Raw genomic sequence first — 21,662 nt, forward strand, 5'->3', positions numbered from 1 at the left:
AGTCAATGGGCAATTCTCTGAATGTAATGAGTAACCTGAATTCCGCACTATTTTCTACTCGCACGAATAGTGCGGCATTCGGGTTACTCGTTACTTTGCGAGTTTACCCCATTGACTTGCATTGCACACACTATTCAGAATACATACGTGAGTATTGGACAGTACTCATAACGAGTATCGCGACTATTTTGAAACCCACTCATCATTATTGAGGATCACCGGATTAGTCTCCGATGCAGGCTGATCTGTGGCAAAGATCTGAGCTTTAGACTTTTTAATCAGCTTCAAATTTTTAAGCCTGAAATATCAATCATCTAACATGCGCTAAGGAAAGAGACATGTCCGTATCATCAGATTGTGTAATTTGCATGCTAATATGCGAGTATTAGACCGTACTCGTTAGGAGTATAGTGAGTACGAATAGTTAGGTACTCGCTCAACTCTAGTGCAAATTTACAGAAGAAATTGGCACAAATCAAGAATAGTATCCACAAAGTGTTGGCATCAGGGTTGTCTCCCATGGGCGGCATTTTTGCATGGAGTAAGGCATCCAAAGATACCACAGTGCTGCCTTAATTAATTTAGATTAATTTCTTTATATTCGGTTGCAGGTATACAAATATATAGAGGTCAATTTGTATGTATACTGGAGATGGAAATAGTCCTCTGCTCATGTTGTTGCACGCCCATACGTTCTTAATTTTTGCTTTGGCAAATGATCTGAAGTAACAATCCTCTCGAGTACAAAACGCGTTGTGCATGTTGTACCAGTAGCGTCTTTTTATACCTTATCTTATTTTTGATTTTTACTGTGTGTTTCACACTAAACTTCTGACTCTAAACAAACTTAAATGTTTGGAACAAACACCCAGCAGTATCACTGGACTAAAAGGCTATGTACACACAATGCGCTTTTCGCTGTGTTTTTGCGCATTTTTCCGGTGCGTATTTGTGCGTTTTTGGGCTCAAAACTTCATGACTTTGCTTCCCCAGCAAAGTCTATGAGTTTTTATTCTTGCTGTCCGCACACAACTTTTTTTTAAGCTGCTTTTTTGAGTATAAAAAAAAATAAAAAAAATGGACATATCAATTCTTTCCTGTGTTTTCCCCCCATGCAATGCATTAGAAAAACGCAGCAAAACGCAGAGATCAAAAACGCAGCCAAAAACATACAACGCGGTAAATATGCATGCGTTTTTACCAATGCATTTTTTTGCGTGTTTTTGCCGCAAGTGCGTAGATGGGATAAGGGGATAGGAGCAGGCACACTATGCTTACCAAGACTCTGAGGTCAAGCTACCTGCGGTCACAAGTGGATGACTGTGGGAACCTCTAGCTGTGACCGCAACTTATCTGAGTGATGTCACTGCTCATTCATTCTCTGCCTGGAGGTCACAGCGAGTGGTCATGTTCCATGATCATGTGCTATCTGTTCAGATGTAAAAGAGGTGGAATCGTCGTGGGACCTCGTGTGGCTTACATCGGTCCTGCAGGGGTGTTTGGGGTTAATTAACCCTAGAACGCATACCTGGGGCCTCGCAGGCCTGCTAGGTTACTTGTTTTCTATTGTAGATTTCTATGGTTGCGCATTCTAGGGTTAAGGGGTGAAAGAGGGTGTTTTTTGTTTCAAATAAAGGATTTTTCGGTGTTTGTGTTTATTTACTTTTACTTACAGATTAGTAATGGGGGTCTCATAATAATAATGAAAAAAAAAAGTTGCATGCGATTCCTCCTATTTTGATACACTGCCAAGATAAGTTCATGGCTTGGGGCTGCAGCCTGTTGCCGTATGCTTTATCTGTGCTGGGTACCATAATATGGGGGGACCCTAAGCCAATTTTTTTATTTGTTTTTATACCACGATAGACGCACGTAGTGTCTGGTATTTGAAGCAGTCAGACGCTGTCACACAGGCTGGGGGCGTGTCTGACTGCAACAAATCACAGACGGCTGTGGGCGAGGAAAGCAGCGAATATGCATGAGGCTAATAAGCGGCACCAGAAGAGAATGGGTGGTCGTGGGAGCAGTGTACAGCCACAACGGAGCCTCGGTAAAGTATGATGCGTTTGCTTTATTCTTATTTTCTTTATTTCCGGAGTTGCTAGATCTTGATCAACATCCAGGTCTGGCACTTGGGTAAGTTTGAAACCACGTGGATTGGGATTTTTACAGTCCGGGTCCGCTCATCACTTATAATGATCCAACTAGGTAAATCTACTCTCTGCAATGGGAGCTACCAATGATGAGATAAGACAGATCAATATAGAAATTGATAATGTGTTTAAATTCAGATCAGGAATGTCAGTATTTTATATTTATCTATGATAGACATTGACTTAATAGACTTAAGTGTGACCCGGAAGGAGTTTACCACCATGACATAGCCTCGGTGAGTATGCCGCGCTCACTATTACCGCCCTATCCCCTCCAGAAACGTTTTTAATCTACGAATTCCGGTCCCCATTGACTTATATGGGCCCCGGATTCCAGAGCGGATAGGACTTTTTTTTTTAAATCTGGCAGTGATCCGCTGGTCCAAGTTTTTGGGGCTTTCGATCAGCTCTATTGGTTATACATTGACACATAGTAAGTGACACTTTGTATATTGCACCTTGGGTCTCCCTGGAATATGCGTCCTACCTGTTGGTTTGTGCCACATGTCACCAAATTACCTGTTTAAATAAAGTTTTTTCACATTCATAATTTGGGCTTTGATCGCATTTTTTCTTTGGTTTCTATTGACTTAAAGGGGTGGTTCACCCATATTTTTTATTGTCTAGTTCAATATCATATTGAGAAACAATGTTTCTGTCAAATACCTTATGTTGGCAATAGTGCCTGTGTGAGGCGCTATTGCAGACCGCTGTTCCCCGCTCCGGTGACGTCACGTCAAGTTCCGCACACATCACATCCCTGCGGCCGGCTGCAATCTTCCTGACTCACTGAGCTGTGGGCGGTGTTTCAACACTTGTCACAGCCCATCTGCTCCCTCACAGCGCAGCGCGTTTCCTGCTTGCAGCGTTCTGCAGTGAGGGAGCAGATGGGCTGTGACAAGTGGTGAGATACCACCCACAGCTAGGTGAGTCAGGAAGACTGCAGCCGGTCGCAGGAATGTGATGTGTGCGGAACTTGACGTGATGTCATGGAGCAGGGAACAGTGGTCTGCAATAGCGCCTCTCACAGGCACTATTGCCAACATAAGGTATTTGACAGAAACATTGTTTCTCAATATGATAATGAACTAGACAATAAAAAATATGGGTGAACCACCCCTTTAATAGAGAAGTACAAGATTTGCTAGAAAGTTCATTCAGGGTGTTAAGGAATGCTGTGGGATAAATCCTTGGATTATTCTGTGCTCTTTATCCTCTTCAATGAATCCATCATTATATACAGATTGTTGAATAGACACAGACATGGGTTTTCTAAAACCTAGGTTTAATAAATTAATAGGTGCATGCCAGATGAAAAATACAAAAATACATTAAAAAAAATTAACCATTGCAGTATCTACTGCCATCACCACACAAACAGGTCAGTAAACATTGTAAAAACTCAAGCTCTCGATTGAGAACAAAAAAGAAAATAAAAAAATTAAAATTAATCTGCCATAATATGCAATAAAAAACAAAAAAAAAAATGAAAGGAAGAGAAAAAACTGTGCGATGCAAATGTTATTAAGGTAACCGCTTCACAAACTCATTATCCTAATAGGATTATGCTGAACATAAAAGAAAAGGATCACAATAATGTCACACCAGGGGACAAACATGCTGATTTACAGTCACGACCCGTTTAGCTAGAAGATATCTCTTTAAAGGAAAGCTCCGACAAAAACGGAGACATACATGCAGCCATTTACAATTTCGGTTACACTGTAAACCACGGAGCAGTAATGGCAGAGGGGAGACAATATCGCATTGATTGCCACAGCTAAAACGATACAGAAACGGCATCATTTCTGTCCGGTGTGTATATAGCGCTAGTAAAGTGAACCCTAAGCCTTGCTAAAGAGGAGGCAAAAAAGCGCCTCATGCCTCAGTGATGTGACTAGCGCTGAGAAGCCGCATGCTTATGAATTCTGGTCCGGCCCACGACACGTTCGTCTCCGGTTCCAAATATTTGGGCAAACCGGGAGCAGAAAGACCTACTAAATACTGTCTACATGATGGCCGCCTCTACAAAGTGCGTCATGCCTCATCAAAGTCGTTAATTCCTAGTGAACTGACATGATGGTTTCCTGGCTACTAAAAGTCAAAAATATGGTCGGTGCACTACACGTAGGCGACGAGCACACACTTTTAACGGTACGCTGTAGGGATCTGCGTTTCCTTCATCTTCCGGGATGCAGCTTGCGTTATTTCCTGATCAAAATAAAATGTCCTCGTTTTTGATGAGCATTTCCACCACTAGTCTCTGATAACGGATGTCGTTTAGTGCCGCCATGGCATCCAGCTCTGGCGCTCGCATGAGAGTTGGTCCGAACACGATGCCAAGGTTCTCTGCGTTCATTAAGTTGTCCTTCTCGTTAAGAGTTACCCTGCGGGAGACACAAAATTACATCTCATTATGCCGGCCGTGCATCTAAATTAGGGGTTATCTGTAGGGCATTGCGGAGCATGCAAATAAATCCACTTCTGCCCCAAAAGCAGAGAGGACTTTTCAGTTCTAGTTTATCACAGACGGTGACATTACTCAATGGGAAAGACCTAATACGAGTTGCTAAGACTCATTGCTGTCATCCCGATGCCCAAAGGACGCGAGAATGTAATATAATGTGGCTGTCTAATGAGTTAGATGTAATCAGGCCTGTCACACCGAAGTGTAAGACGGTATTACTCACATTATACAGGGATTAATAGAAAAAGAAAGGCCAGGCTAGGAAGTAATGCAGATGTGCCCATTGTAGTGGGACCATCAAAACTTAGGTGATCCCAAAAAGGACGACATCTGCAAGGAGTTTGTATGTCCTCCTCTTGTTTGTGTGGGTTTCCTCTGGGTTCTTCGGTTTCCTCCCACACTCCAAAGATATAGTGATAGGGAATTTAGATTGTGTGCCCCAATGGGGACAGTGATTATCAAATGTGTAAAGCGCTGTGGAATTAATGGTGCTGTATAACGGAGTAAAAAAAAAAAATAAAATCTGGATGGAGCTCATAACAAGAGGTCTAGTAGTAGGATAAGGTTGATCATGGCTACGAGTATTCGCTTTATAATCTATGAGGCAATAACAAAATATCAGCTTGGATCCATTGCGTACCAGACACTGGGGGATTTTGCTGCTACCAAATATTATAGGGATGTCCATTGTTTCGAACAGGCAGCATTACATATAATGTAGTATTACAAGCCAGTGATTTAAAGGGTTATTCCCAGAATTCAGTTATGTGCTATCCATAGGATAGGGCCTAGCTTAATGATTGCTGGGGGTCAGACTGTTGAAACATCGCCGCCACTAACTCCAGACTTGATCATGGCAGCGTCTATGTGACAGCTGACATGATCAACCCATAAGTAAAGTGAAAAAACACACAGAAAAATCCTTTATTTTAAATAAAACACAAAAAAGCCCCTGGTTCACCCCTTTATTAACCCCCCCGAAATACACAACTCTGGCGTAATCCACGTCCTCCGATGCTTGCATCCAGCCGCGACTGACACACAGCGCTGAATGCAGCCTCGCAACGAGACAGCAGAGGTAACCACAGGGCATTTCCCACGGCCGGTAATGTGAACACACTACCGCTCGGGAGAAATGCAGCGTGTGCTCACAGGGACTCTATCTATTCTGTCTTCTATTCTTCTGTCTATTTATCTGTCTGCTATCTATCTCAGAAGGAAATTACTTTTTTTTTTCTTTCTTTTTTTCAATGCTTTATTGCATTGAACGCTTTAAAGCACATGTACCAACCCGCATGCGGCAAAACCGCGGCAATGTCGAACAATACCGCGGTAAAACCGCGGCAAACCGCATGCGGTTTTCGGGTACGGTTTGCCGCATGTTTTTTTTTACCGCGGGTGCGGTAATCCTTCAGACCCTGCGGAATTTTAAGAAAATTCCATTTTCCAGTGCGCACAGGGCCTTAAGGGAGTTTTCCACAATCAAACAAAATTAAGCAAAAGGCAGTAAATATGTACAGAACAACAAAATAACCGCGACCTGATAAACCCTCGCGTTCTGGTGGTCCCGGCTTGTATCCAATTACCAGTATGTGACTCCTACTGCCAATCACTGGACTCCCATGGTGACAAAAGGAGACTACTAGGACAGTGTGATTGGCTGCAGAGGTCAACACTACTAGAACGAAAGGGAACCGGTCATGTCCTTTAAGTTATTAACCTGCTGATAAGGAGTTAATCTGCAGGTTAATAGCGCTCTAAAGCTGCCTGGCTGTCACACTGAGAGGCTAGCTACAGGGAGGAAATTAACTTTATTCTTCCCAGAAATGTCTGACTACCAGTCAGCGGTGTGTTGGCATCATGGCTAAAGTCACCACCCAGTACATAGAGGGCGTTTGCATCCCGGCGCTGATTGACAGCCTGGCTGTCAGTCAATGTGCTATGGTGTGCTTACAGCTGCCACCCGCTATGTGCGGAGCTGTAACTGAAGCTGTGCCTCTAGGAATGAAAGCCAGAAGGTGACAGGAGAAATAAGAAGGGAATTTTGTTTACTTACCGTAAATTCCTTTTCTTCTAGCTCCAATTGGGAGACCCAGACAATTGGGTGTATAGCTACTGCCTCCGGAGGCCGCACAAAGTACTACACTTAAAAGTGTAAGGCCCCTCCCCTTCTGGCTATACACCCTCCCGTAGGAGTACGGATTCCTCAGTTTTAGTACCAAAGCAAGAAGGAGGAAAGCCAATAACAGTTTCAAAAAACAAATTCAATCCGATAACAAGATCGGAGAACTTAAGAAACAACATGAACAACATGTGCACCCGAAAAACGAAACCCTAAGAACAATAGGGCGGGTGCTGGGTCTCCCAATTGGAGCTAGAAGAAAAGGAATTTACGGTAAGTAAACAAAATTCCCTTCTTCTTTTTCGCTCCTAATTGGGAGACCCAGACAATTGGGACGTCCAAAAGCAGTCCCTGGGTGGGTAAAAAGATACCTCGTGATCGGGCTGTCAGGCAGCCCTTTCCTACAGGTGGGCCACCGCCGCCTGAAGGACCTGTCTACCTAGGCTGGCATCTGCCGAAGCGTAGGTATGCACTTGATAGTGTTTGGTAAACGTGTGCAGACTCGACCAGGTAGCCGCCTGGCACACCTGCTGAGCCGTAGCCTGATGCCGCAATGCCCAGGACGCACCCACGGCTCTGGTAGAATGGGCCTTCAGTCCAGATGGAATCGGAAGCCCAGCAGAACGGTATGTGTGAAGAATTGGTTCCTTGATCCACCGCGCCAGGGTGGATTTGGAAGCTTGCGATCCCTTATGCTGACCAGCGACTAGGACAAAGAGCGCATCAGAACGGCGCATAGGCGCCGTGCGAGAAATGTAAATCCTGAGTGCTCTCACCAGGTCCAACAGATGTAAACCTTTTTCAAATTGGTGAACTGGATGCGGACACAAAGATGGCAAAGTGATATCCTGATTGAGATGAAAGGAAGAAACCACCTTGGGAGAAAACTCTGGAATTGGACGCAGTACTACCTTGTCTTAGTGAAACACCAGGAAGGGAGATTTGCAAGATAACGCCGCTAGCTCGGACACTCTACGAAGAGACGTGACCGCCACAAGAAAAACCACTTTTTGTGAAAGCCGAGAAAGGGAAACCTCTTTCAAAGGCTCGAAAGGCGGCTTCTGGAGAGCAATGAGAACCTTGTTTAGATCCCAGGGTTCCAATGGCCGTCTGTAAGGAGGAACGATATGACAAACTCCTTGGAGAAACGTGCGTACTTTAGAAAGCCGTGCCAAGCGCTTCTGAAAGAATACGGATAGCGCGGAGACTTGACCCTTAAGAGAGCTAAGCGACAAACCTTTTTCCAACCCAGACTGCAGGAAGGAAAGAAAAATTGGCAATGCAAATGGCCAGGGAGAAACCCTCTGAGCCGAGCACCAAGCTAAGAATATCTTCCACGTCCTGTGATAGATCTTAGCTGAGGATGGTTTTCTAGCCTGTCTCATTGTGGCAACTACTTCATGAGATAAACCTGAGGCCGCTAGGATCCAGGACTCAATGGCCACACAGTCAGGTTCAGGGCCGCAGAATTCAGATGGAAAAACGGCCCTTGAGACAGCAAATCTGGACGGTCTGGTAGTGCCCATGGTTGGCCTACCGTGAGATGCCACAGATCCGGGTACCACGACCTTCTTGGCCAGTCTGGAGCGACGAGAATGGCTCGATGGCAGTCGGACCGGATTTTCCGGAGAACTCTGGGCAACAATGCTAGAGGTGGGAACACATAGGGTAGTCGGAATTGCGACCAATCCTGAACCAAGGCGTCTGCCGCCAGCGCTCGGTGATCGTGAGACCGTGCCATGAAAACTGGGACCTTGTTGTTGTGCCGTGACGCCATCAGATCGACGTCCGGCGTCCCCCAGCGGCAACAGATCTGCTGAAACACGTCCGGGTGAAGGGACCATTCCCCTGCGTCCATGCCCTGGCGACTGAGAAAGTCTGCTTCCCAGTTTTCCACGCCTGGGATGTGAACTGCGGATATGGTGGACGCTTTGCTTTCCACCCACGTCAAAATCCGCCGGACTTCTTGAAAGGCTTGGCGACTGCGTGTTCCCCCTTGGTGGTTGATGTACGCCACCGCCGTGGAATTGTCCGACTGAATCCGAATCTGCTTGCCTTCCAGCCATTGTTGGAAGGCTCGCAGAGCAAGATAGACTGCTCTGATTTCCAGAACATTGATCTGCAGGGTGGACTCTTCCTGAGTCCACGTCCCCTGAGCCCTGTGGTGGAGAAACACCGCTCCCCACCCTGATAGGCTCGCATCCGTCGTGACCACTGCCCAGGATGGGGGTAGGAACGACTTTCCCTGTGACAATGAGGTGGGGAGAAGCCACCAACGCAGAGAGTCCTTGGCAGTCTGAGAGAGGGAGACAGTCCTGTCGAGGGACGTCGACTTCCCATCCCATTCCTTTATAAGCAGGTCGTCTAGATACGGGATGACCGAGTGACCTTGCGAGTGCAGGACAGCTACTACTGCTGCCATGACCTTGGTGAAGACCCGGGGGGCTGTTGCCAGACCGACAGGTAACGCTACGAACTGCAGGTGTTCGTCGTGTATGACGAAGCGTAGGAAACGCTGATGCTCTGGCGCAATCGGCACGTGGAGATACGCATCTTTGATGTCTATTGATGCTAGAAAATCTCCTTGAGACATTGAGGCTATGACGGAGCGTAGGGATTCCATCCGGAACCTCCTGACTTTTACGTGTCTGTTGAGCAACTTTAGATCCAGGACGGGTCGATACGATCCGTCCTTTTTTGGGACCACAAACAGATTGGAGTAAAAACCGTGACCTTGTTCCTGAAGAGGGACGGAGGTCACCACTCCTTCCGCCTTTAGAGCGGCCACCGCCTGCAACAGAGCATCGGCTCGGTCTGGTGGTGGAGAAGTTCTGAAGAAACGAGTTGGCGGACGAGAACTGAACTCTATCCTGTACCCGTGAGACAGAATATCCCTCACCCAACGGTCTTTGACGCGTGACAGCCAAATGTCGCCAAAGTGGGAAAGCCTCCCACCGACCGAGGGTGTGGGAATCGGAGACTGCAAGTCATGAGGACGCCGTCTTGGCAACGGTTCCTCCGGCTGTCTTTTTTGGGCGTGACTGAGACCTCCAAGAATCTGAGCGTCTCTGATCTTTTTGAGTCTTTTTTGACGAGGAAAATTGGGACCTGCCCGGTCCTCGAAAGGACCGATAACCAGACTGACCCCTCCTCTGTTGGGGTTTGTTTTGTCTGTGTTGCGGTAAGGATGAGTCCTTACCCTTGGAGTGTTTGATGATTTCATCCAAACGCTCTCCAAACAATCGGTCACGAGAAAAAGGCAAATTGGTTAAGCACTTCTTGGAATGAGAATCTGCCTTCCAATGTCTCAACCACAGGGCCCTACGCAAAACAACGGAGTTGGCTGACGCCACTGCCGTACGGCTTGTAGCGTCAAGAACAGCATTAATCGCGTACGACGCGAATGCCGCCATTTGCGAGGTCAATGGTGCTACCTGCGGGGCAAATGCACGTGTGACTGAGTCGACTTGCACAAGCCCGGCTGAGATAGCTTGGAGTGCCCATACGGCAGCAAAAGATGGCGCTAACGACGCTCCAATAGCTTCATAGATGGATTTCAGCCAGAGCTCCATCTGCCTGTCAGTGGCATCTTTAAGTGCCGCTCCATCTTCAACTGCAACCAAGGATCTAGCTGCAAGCCTGGAAATTGGAGGATCCACTTTTGGACACTGGGTCCAACCCTTGACCACCTCAGGGGGAAAAGGATAGCGTGTATCTTTAAGCCGTTTAGAAAAACGCCTTTCCGGATAAGCGTGGGGTTTCTGGATTGCGTCTCTAAAGTCAGCGTGGTCCAGAAAAGTGCTTAATGTACGCTTGGGATATCTGAAATGGATTCTCTCGTGCTGCGAAGCTGACTCCTCTACAAGAGGAGCTGGTGGAGAAATATTTAACATCTTATTGATGGATGCTATAAGATCATTAACTATGGCGTCACCATCTGGTGTATCTAGATTGAGAGCGGTCCCAGGATCAGAATCCTGATCAGTTACGTCCGCCTCATCACCCATAGATTCATCTCGCTGGGATCCTGACCATTGAGATGAATGTGAAGGCCTCTCATAGCGAGCCCGCTTAGGTTGCCTGGGACCATCGTCCGAGTCAGAGTCTTCACCCTGAGGTGTATGTGCCCGTCCCGGAGCTTGGAAGTAATTCAGCTGAGGGGGACCAGGGGGCAATGATTGCACAGTGTCCGTGGCCTGTAGTACAGGCCTAGCCCGCAATGTGTCAAGAATTTGTGACATAGTGAGAGACATTCTGTCAGCAAAAGCTGTAAACTCAGTTCCTGTCACTTGGACAGCATTCACAGGTGGTACACCCTGGGTCACGTCCAGCGGAGGTCCCGGCTGTGCAAGTGCCACAGGGGCCGAGCACTGCACACAATGGGGGTCATTGGAGCCTGCCGGTAGAAAAGTCCCACATGCGGTACAGGAAGCATATAATGTCTGTGCCTTGGCACCCTTGCGTTTTGTGGACGACATGCTGTTGGCTCTCTGCAATGTGAGAGAGTCTATAGCCAAAAGGCGACCAGCGCTATGCAGTACAAAGTATTTGCAGGAACAAAATACTAAGATTACTACTGGCACAAGAGGGGGTGAGCCCGGAGGGCTGCTTACCGCCCGCTGAATAGCGGGTAAGAGGCGCAGAATTCCTTGTCTGGGTCTCCCCGGCTCCCCTCTGCAGCTCAGCGTGTCAGCAGGAATGGCTGCCGGCGTCTGTGGAGAGGGGCGGCCCGTGGGAGTTCCCAAACAAAAGTGCGGGAAACAGTGTCCCCTCTGTGCCTATTGTGAGGGCCGGAGTATGTAAAAACGACTCCAGCCCTCAGCGCTGATGCACTGACCAGCGTCCCGCCCCTCTCCTGACTGGCAGGTCTGGGGGCGGGAACGAACGGAACCAGGCCGCAAAAGCCGGGGACTCGAGTTATCAGCGCGGCCGCCGTAAAAGCGCGGCCCGCGCTGAAGTCCCCGGCGCACCACAAGTGCCAGCCGCGCCGCAGTCCCAGCGGCCGGCGCGACCGTTCCCCAAAAGTGTGCCCGCTTCAGCGAAGCTGAAATGAGGCCATGGCGCAAGCGCCGCAGCGCTGATGTCCCCGGCGCACTACAACACCCAGCATGCTGCGGTGTGAGCGCGAAATGCACGGGGACACAGAGTACCTTGAGGAAGCAGGGCCATGTCCCTGATGTACTCCGCTCCAATCCAGCATCTTCTCCAGGGGCTGTAGATGGAGCACGGTCTCAGTGCCTGGAGACCAGTAAATCCCACTTCACCCAGAGCCCTGTAAAAAGGGATGGGGAAGGAATCAGCATGTGGGCTCCAGCCTCCGTACCCGCAATGGGTACCTCAACCTTACAAACACCTCCGACATACAGTGGGGTGAGAAGGGAGCATGCTGGGGGCCCTGTATGGGCCCTCTTTTCTTCCATCCGACATAGTCAGCAGCTGCTGCTGACTAAAAACAATGGAGCTATGCGTGCGTGTGTGACCTCCTTCGCACAAAGCTAAAACTGAGGAATCCGTACTCCTACGGGAGGGTGTATAGCCAGAAGGGGAGGGGCCTTACACTTTTAAGTGTAGTACTTTGTGCGGCCTCCGGAGGCAGTAGCTATACACCCAATTGTCTGGGTCTCCCAATTAGGAGCGAAAAAGAAAGTTCATTTCCTCCCTGTAGCCAGACTTGGCGTGGCAGCAGGGGACCTTCTAAACACTATTTACCTGCGGGGCAATAACATTTGGGGACAAAACAGGTTCCTTTTAAGTAAACAGAGAACTAGGGGATTTATTGAGCCTTTTTGTTATTTCAAGCCTTTTTCTACAGTTAGAACTATGGGGCACTAAACAAAACCATCTCCATAACCATATCACAGTGACTTTACTGGGTCTGCCGTCTTTGGTCCCTTGCACTATTGAAGATACATGGATTTTTTCCTTAAATCATCGGCGATATGATGTATCTTACAATCCAGATAGCTGCATTGTCCAGATTGGAGTCTGCTAATTACCATATGTAACTGACAAAGGAGGAGAACAAGGACACACTTTCCAGCACACCCAAAGACTCCTTTATTAGAGGAGATTTTATATTTCTACACTACGCATTTACCATTTTAAACAAACTTTAGCAATTTTTGAACAAGGGGGTGAAATATTCATATTAAACATGTTCTTACAGTATAACGTGCCTGCGAAAATGTTTGTTTTGGCCCCTATTGTATGATCGGCTAATTCTGTTATCTCGTCAGCAGCACATACTCTATAATAGGACTGCGTGCAACGATAAAGGGAAAGGATTACAGAAAATGTATCATGTAGCTCAGCGTGACCAATTAGCAGATAATGCTGCGAGAGCCCTGGGAACCTGGCAAACTGAAAAACGGTTTCACAGCCAGTGGGCATGGAATCATTTCCCCCTCCTGAGGAAGGACTAAGAGGAGCTTTAAAGCTAAAATAATGCTCGGTTTCAAAAGCGCTCCGGCATTTGATGTGCTTAGATGTACTTACCTTTTCAGATGGGCCATGAGATACCGCAGTGTTTCACAGTGTGCAGGAGGTAGCAGCTTCAAAGCTTCATGAAGAGCCTCTAACTGTGCATCCGGGTCCACAGCCTCTGAAGAAGAGGAGGAAAACCGGGGTTAATCTACAGATTAAACCAGGCAATGAGGAAATTAATCTGATTACTGCAAAGCACTTCAACGGTGTATAGGCAGATTCAGCTAGAAATGGGAAACACAAGGGACAGATGTATTTTGCAAAGCTCCTGTATAAAGCGGTCTCCAGTGACACAGGCGCATTATCACAGTGACCAGGTGACCATTTACTTTAAAATTAAAAGAAAAAAAATGATAAATTTCCACACAGCGTGACGCATTCTTGTAAAGTCTAATTTGACTAGATCTGTTAACATCAGCTTTGTGGCTTCCTTTTACAATGGCAGCAACAATGCTGTGCTGGATCCATTGCACAATAGACCCCACCGGCACCCAACAGACCCCACCGGCACCCAACAGACGCCACCGGCACCCAACAGACCCCACCGGCACCCAACAGACCCCACCGGCGACCAACAGACCCCACCGGCGACCAACAGACCCCACCGGCGACCAACAGACCCCACCGGCGACCAACAGACTCCACTGGCGACCAACAGACCCCACCGGCGCCCAATAGACCCCCAACGGCGCCCAATAGACCCCCACCGGCGCCCAATAGACCCCCACCGGCGCCCAATAGACCCCCACCGGCGCCCAATAGACCCCCACCGGCACCTAATAGACCCCAACGGCACCCAATAGATGCCCAACGGCACCCAATAGACTGGTGCTGACCTCCTACCCCCTTCATGTAATTTCTAAATGGTTAGAATGAGATCATATGACCTATTGGAATATAAGCACACCATGAATCTTCAAATATAACGGAGTAACTTAATACAATAATGCTAGCTAAATTACATAATTTGGGTACCAGTAAAAAGAATAAATTAAAGAAAAAAAATATTACTGACGTGCTGCTTTAAATGTTGATTTTTAATGACCCCCTTCGCCACTATATGGTCAGACCCTGTTGCTTCAGTGAGCATAAAGGGATCATAGTAATTTTTGTACTTACTTGCAGACTCGAGGAACTTGGGGTAAGCGTCATATGTTATCAGTGGGATTGGCAATTCCCTGAAGTACAATTTCAGTGCACCAGTTATAATGTTTATGTCTTCGTAGACATTTACAGATATATCAGCCTTCTCACCATCTACAAGGAAAGAAAGATCAACATGATATACTGCATACAGATTATTAAAGGAGAGCTAAGGCTAGGTTCACATCTGTAATATAGGCTCTATTCAGAATTGCCTTTATATTTGATATAAAATATAAATATAGGAGTAGAGCAGCCTGCAGCGCCATTCTACCCAACAGAATCACATACATCTGATTAGAGCGATAGCGCCTAAGGAACATCGTTGAGATTTCTCCATTGCAAATGGTTAAAAAGCAAAAACCCACAAAAACAACAAAAAAAAACGAGAAACCATGAAGCAAATGTGAACAAAGCCTTAAAAGGAATATGTCAACAGATTTTTATTATGCAATCTAAGAGCAGCATGATAAAGGGACAGTGGCCCTGATTACTGTCATGTATTGCTTTGTTTACTGGATGTGTAGCGCCCCTGAGCCACTCAGGGCACGACTAGGTACTGCATCCTCACCACGATGCAGGGCCTACCCCGTGGGACCGGGAACACCAGTGCCAGCAACACCCACACACCAAAATCCCAGTTTCCACTCCACACCAGGGGTAATTGGCTAGTCGGACACAAGGGATGGCCACCTAGAGGGCGGAGCCAGACCAGGGAGACTAGACAGCTTGGTGGGAGGGGACAGCAGGCAGACAAGTAGCAGAGAGAGAAGTGTAGAGAGGTGCCTGAGAGCCGGGTCGTGTAATGCTTACCATTACACGACCCGGGGGCACAGGAGAGTGATCGCCAGGGCAGGTACAACCGAGTACCGCTGGAACCAGAGCACGCACAGGGCACAGGGCTCTAGGTCAGACACCAGATTCATACGGTCTGACAAATACCTCCACAGTGAGGGGACCTTCACGGACCTCACTGACCCACAGATCCAGGGGCATCAGCAGTAAAGCAAGGATCAGGGTTGACCAGCCCTAAAGGGTCCACACTGCCCGCTGTACAGACAAGGAGACTGCCACAAAAAGGGACAGTCGGGCCCCAAACGCTCCACGCTACGGGGACCCAACCACACTGAGGGTGCTGGGGACAGAGCAACCGAGTCATCCACTGGCACTGGAACTACAGGGACCTGAACCAGCCGTCCGAGGGTCAAGAGTGAGTAGAGACTGTTAACTACAACCCACGGTGTGGCCTCCCTTATTACTCCATCATACATCTCCCGGGCTCAGCCCTACCTGCGGAGGGCCTACCACCACAGCTGCCATTACCACCAGCCCTAGAGATAATCAACTCAGCAGCGGCGGTTCCCCCATATTAACCGCAACCCGCGTCACGTCACACAAATGTGTTTAATCTCCCCTGTAAATACTCCCCATTAAAAAGCACCCAGGGCACGGGACCGGGCAACGGCCACCAAAGTGACATTCCCCAGTAGTAAACCGTCCGGGACCGAGTACCCCATTCCCTGGGCGACACAGATGCAGAATTTGTAATAGTATCACAATTTTAGAGATCAGAATGCTGACTGTATATAACTCTGCCCACATCACAGATTGACAACAATATAAATTATACATAGAAAGCTGTCAATCCGTGATGGGGAGCGTGGCTGGACCAGAAGTCATGAGACACCTAGTTCTCTAATGATAATCTCTTGCTGATAAAACACTGATTTTATTGACCGCGAAACACAGTCTAGTAAGTGATACATCTTTGCAATTATGCTCTTAGAATACATAAAAAGATACTTGGTGATAGATAACCTTTTATCCTATGATTTGTATGGTATTTTTTTACATCCACTAAAAACGCAGGAATTTGCTAATATAAAAAGAAATTAAAGAGTTCAATGCTTTACCTCTGTCAAAGGCCATTTTGGCATCTTCAATGAGATCAGTAAAACCTGATATTCTGTACAAGCCTTCTGAATTCAACCCTGTTAAAACAAATCCATATTAAATGAAAAAATAAGGCATTTAGTTGAGATTTTTACCCGAATTTTGAGAGCAATGGTATTTAGATATGAAGATTTGGCAAATGTGATAACATCTAATAAATCTTCAGAAAATACAATTATAAGGGGCTATATGAGGATAAACATGGCTGCATTCTTCTGGGAACACCACTACTCTTCACCATAGGCCGCACGTCTAATCTCTTACAACCCCTTTAACTCTAGAAGTCCCAGAGAGGGGTCATTTAACATTTCTACCTTTGGAACCCAGAGATGGGTGGAATGACCTGAAGGATTTTAGCTAACTTCCTATAATCACTGTCTTTTGTTCTGTAATTAAGGCCATTACTGTTGCACCACAGGAGGTTGTTGTTTTCCATTGAGATTAGCCATTTAGTTTCTAGTTCGTTCTATTCAGTTCATTTGACCCTCTTTCGGGACTTCAGGGGGGAGCTCGAAAGTTCTGGGACTTCTAGTGTTAACAGCCTACTACGGAATTAAATATTGAGATGACAACCTGTGGAGCGCGGAGCCTCACCTCTAGACTCTATTTCTCGTATGCACATGTCCACCACCATCGGCCTCTTCGTGTTGTGCGCTTTCACTAAAGTGGTGAGGTCACAGCTATAAACCTTCTTGACGTGTTTCAAGTCCGGCTTACAGTCATTGGGAACCATCTTGGAACATTGCTTGTGAACGTTCAAGCCGCAATCTGGAAAACAAAAACACAAGAATATTGTAATGAGCATTATAATTTTTTAAAGTGATGGCTTATTGATAGAATGCGTCACTTTATCTATTGGGAATACCCCTTAAAGACGAACATCCAACAGGATTTTCCTATATAAACTAAAGCCAGTGCTATACTGGTGCTATCATGCTGATTCTATACATACCTTTAGTTGTGAGATCGGATGTATAGTTTCTGAAATACAGGCAAGTAAAGTTTGTGAAATGCACTGTTGCTTGATGAGAGGTGCAACAAAATATCTAATAGGTTGGTCAGGTTTTGCTAGTTATTCCCGCCCATATGCTTGCCTTTCCTTCCTCCCTCCTTCCTCCCCCTGTAATAACAAAGACAGTGGAGTGGGGAGGGCAGGCAGACAGAAAAGGGCGGGAATAACTAGCAAAACCCAACCCACCTATTAGATATTCCGTTGCACCTCTCATCAAATAACAGTGCATTTCACAAACTTTACTTGCCTGTATTTCAGAAACTAAACATCCGATCTCACAAATAAAGGTATGTATAGAATCAGCATGATAGCACCAGTATAGCACTGGCAATAGTTTATATATGAAAATCCTTGTGGTTGGTCCTCTTTAAGAAGGGATTATACGTTCCTTCCCTGTTCATTTTCCATACATCATCCTAGAGAGATAAATAATCTTTTCGATAAAATCCATCTGCATGTTTAGATAAATAATACGTAATAAACAGTTCTCTTTTTATAGAAATACAATATTTTTTTTTTTTTTATGTCGGGTTATCTTGGCATCCACAGAACTGTCAGGACACAGTGAAATGTCACAGCGTGTCAGTCACAGGGCTGGATATTGAGGGATGACAGGAGATAATTGTGAGCACTTAACATTTCGTGCAAGGCGAAAACCAAATATAGTCCCTACAAACATGCAACATTTTCCATGACACTTGTAAAGAGGCTTCACAAGCACAAGGTGTTTGGGGATTCGCTTTGTGCAAATAAGTAATGAAATCCCAGCTAAGGTCCCCCAAAAATAATCAAGACAACAATGAAAAAGGTGGTATTTCGGCATTCAAAAAAAAAACCAAACAAAAAAAAGTTATATGGCGCTTCACTTGCAAGGAAATTCACTAACGGTGAAAATTAAAGGTGGACATATCTCTCCCATCAGTGTTTTCCTGCTGGCTGCCCGATATACATGCACACTAAGAGCGTGCATGTTTTCTCAATAGGAAGAAAGGAATAGTTGCTAGCAGAATATGAAGGGGGCAGGCGGTTTCCCTAAGATTTAAGGATTGGGCATTTTGAAATCGAACATGTCCGATCCTACATCTGATCTGCTGTCAGAGAAGAGTCGGGACACCCCCATACACATCAGGCTTGGTTAATGTTCAACTAACCGTAACTGTAATTTCACAAAAGGCTCAGAAGAAGCTGTCCTGTGTGTACATGAGGAATAACTCTATTTTTTTGCCATTATATGACTCATATCCAGTATTTTTCACCAATTTTTCCCCTTGAAGGCTCAAATTTTCAGTTCTCTCTGAGCTGGTGGGTGAATACTAGTGGCTATGTTTCAAATACACAGCACACAGAGTCCTGCTCTACGGTCTCCACAGCACACAGACAGAGGCAGCATGGAGGACATTATACAGCAAAACTGAGCAGTGTAGTTGTGAATCCAGTGCTTTAAAATATATTTGCTGGAGATTGCAGCTCACTCTGCCTGTGTCTGCTTGGTCCTTTAGGCTATGTGCGCATGTAGCGTTCGGTCCCTGCAGAAATTTCTGCAGCGATTTCAACAGCACACGCACACGTGCGAGCAGGGGCTGCATGCAGAGCGCACGGAATAAGTGACATGTCACTTCTTAGAACGCGCGCTTCGGGCAGCAGACGAAGCGCTGTGCTCTAAGACGCCACGTGCGCACGTCTCCTGCATAATCTTCATAGATTATGCTGGGCACGCAGGACGCATGCAGTTACGCTGCGGTGCAAATACGCAACGTGCGCACATAGCCTAACTGTGCTGAGTGCTCCTCACCATAGATTGTGATAAAAAAAAAAATGGATGTGGTAGATTCTTGGGCTGTTCAATTGAACATCAGACCATAAAGTATTAAATAGGAACAGTGGTTTATTGATCTACGCGTTTCGATGTCTCCAACGACTTCTTCAGGATCACCGTTCCCTTTCACCTCTTGATAAAGTATAATAAGAGCTGTAAGCCGACATCTCACTTTGGTGGCAAGTCTGTCATGCTTTGACAAGAGTTCTCAAAGTAGATAGCAAGTTCAGAAGGCAGGGAGAAAGTGGCTCATAAGTGGAGAAAGAAGCCCATTTGTCTGATAACATACAATTTATTGTGAAACGTCTTCTATACGCTCGTACTTCAGATCTACGTTTGCTGAATGAGTGACTAATGTGTATGACGAACCTAATCCCAACCACCAATGCTCTTCAACATACGACAAGGGTTGTCTTCTGAAGATGGGTCAGTAATACGCAGATTGCCACAGGTCCTGCTTCTGAAAAAAACACTGACCAGCTGGTACTGCCGGGGGGAGATGTGGTGCTTTTGGATAAAGGTTACTCAGCTAAACCGCCTTAATGTGAAAACCCATTACACCCATGGAGTCCCCCTGTACATCTAGTAGGGAATGGACCTACATCTGTTTATGTAGCATGCTTACAGAGGCCTTTATAGAGATAGTAAGGGAATAGTGTAGGCTTCCAACGAGTTTGTGGCAATAGCTGACCTAGAAATGCTATGAATTAAACAAAATATCTGAGCACATTTATATTACACACACACGAGTAAGCTGAAGAATTAATATGCTTCCACATCAGCTGAGACTGGAGCTGACCCGTGGGCTGCAGATGGCTCTACAGGGGTCTATGAATAGAATTCAGCTCCCGTCCTCTCCCTGCTTGAACTGGGAACAAACCATCCCGGAGGCTTTGAGTACTGGGAAGGAGCCAGCTTTTGTGGCACGTTTCATTAAGCACAGGTCAGCACGTGAGATGTCCTTCTGGCCCGAGACCTTAAAAGGGGTTAATAAGAATTAGTAGAAAAACTCTCTAAGAGCTCTACTTCTGTCTGCGGTGCTCTCATTAACATGAAGCTTTATTCACGGGCAAAGCCAGAGCAGATGTCTACTCCGCTGATATAGGACAGGACTATTCATACAAGTCCTGGAAAGTTCAGCAGATCTTGCGGAGAATCATAAGGTCAAGGTCTTCTGAAAACTCTTTTTCATGGGTTATGGCTACTATAAGAGTCCTATTTACTTCAATAGTGTTTGAGCTGCAATGCTATGCACAACCTAAGACTGTTTCTGGAAGAAAATACCGTATTTTTCGCTTTATAAGACGCACCGGATTACAAGATGCATCCCAAATTTAGACATAAAAAAAGGTAAAAAAAATATAAATGGGGTCCATCTTATACTCCGGTGTTCTCTTACCGGAGGGGGGCAGCAGTGGTGGTGAAGCGGGGTCACAGGTTGTGCTGGCAGATGCGGCAGGTCTGTGGCGGCGGGATCCGTGGTGGCAGGTGCGGCGGCGTCCGGCGCACCTGGCTCCCGCGCGCACGAAGGCACAGGCACCCGACTGCCGCCCGCACGCAGCCACAGGTACCTGGCTGCAACACGCACGCAAGCACAGGTACCCGGCCACTTGCACGCAGCGCACAGGCACCCAGCCGCCCGATCGCCGCACAGACAAGACCCCCAGGTACAGCTATATTCAGATTTTAAGACGCACCCCTCATTTTCCTCCCACATTTTTGGGAAGAAAAGTGTGTCTTATAATCCAAAAAATACGATACCTACTTCACTAAGTTTAGATAAATAAAGAAGTCCAAACTGTTCACCATCCTGATCCCCTCTGCCCTTCATTCACGGAGCTGGTGGGATCGCAAACATCAAGTGATAGCAAATTATAGTAACTTCATGAGATGTGAAAACCTCTCCAAAGTTGTTTTTCAACACCGTGAATCCATTTAGGGATGCTGGCCTACTTCTACCTAAAAGCTTAAAATGATCAAAAAAAGGCTACCAGGCATATATAGTGCAGGAAAACTCGTAAGATGATCTGTGCATGCTCCGCTCCACTGAATGCTGCACACTACTTTCTATCGAAATATACATCCTGCTCATAACTCATTACAAATCTGTTCATTTTTAAACCTGAGAAGTGGTGTGAGGAGAAAAGTGAATGCACTGTACGGGTGGTACATAAACACAGATGGTGCGCTGAAATGAAATAGTCATCGCCATCAACACATGATCCTCAAAACATGGCGAAACCACACATGAACAGGATATGAGCTTTTCACAGCAAACTTGGAGATTATTATTTTTGTCCAATTCATTAGCAAGAACTACACCCTACATAGATTCTACAGAGCAGAATTTACCTTTTAACTATCATCAGAATGTACAAATGAGGATCAGTCAAGACAAAGTGACCCGCACGGATACATACGGCAATCATTAGGACCTGTGCACTATTGCAGTATTTATATTACTTATGTGCTGTTATAAAGACTGTGAGCACATTTGAGTGAAGGCTAGATTA

General features: G+C 46.3%; 1 protein-coding gene across 1 annotated transcript in view; it reads right to left on the reverse strand.

Annotated features, from left to right (window-relative positions):
• Positions 1 to 3,417: 3,417 nt before the first annotated feature.
• The window catches only part of CHN1 (chimerin 1), a 173,113-nt gene continuing 154,868 nt past the window's right edge, over positions 3,418 to 21,662 (reverse strand). Inside the window, exons 10-14 of the mRNA XM_075317358.1 lie at positions 16,916 to 17,089; positions 16,282 to 16,359; positions 14,345 to 14,482; positions 13,238 to 13,343; positions 3,418 to 4,540 (exon numbers count right to left, since the gene is read on the reverse strand). Of these exons, the coding sequence (XP_075173473.1) occupies positions 4,369 to 4,540; positions 13,238 to 13,343; positions 14,345 to 14,482; positions 16,282 to 16,359; positions 16,916 to 17,089 (668 nt within the window). The 3' untranslated portion in view covers positions 3,418 to 4,368. The remainder of the gene's footprint in view (positions 4,541 to 13,237; positions 13,344 to 14,344; positions 14,483 to 16,281; positions 16,360 to 16,915; positions 17,090 to 21,662) is intronic.

This window comes from Anomaloglossus baeobatrachus, chromosome 7, assembly GCF_048569485.1.
Source record: "Anomaloglossus baeobatrachus isolate aAnoBae1 chromosome 7, aAnoBae1.hap1, whole genome shotgun sequence".
In the NCBI taxonomy this organism is placed as follows: domain Eukaryota; kingdom Metazoa; phylum Chordata; class Amphibia; order Anura; family Aromobatidae; genus Anomaloglossus; species Anomaloglossus baeobatrachus.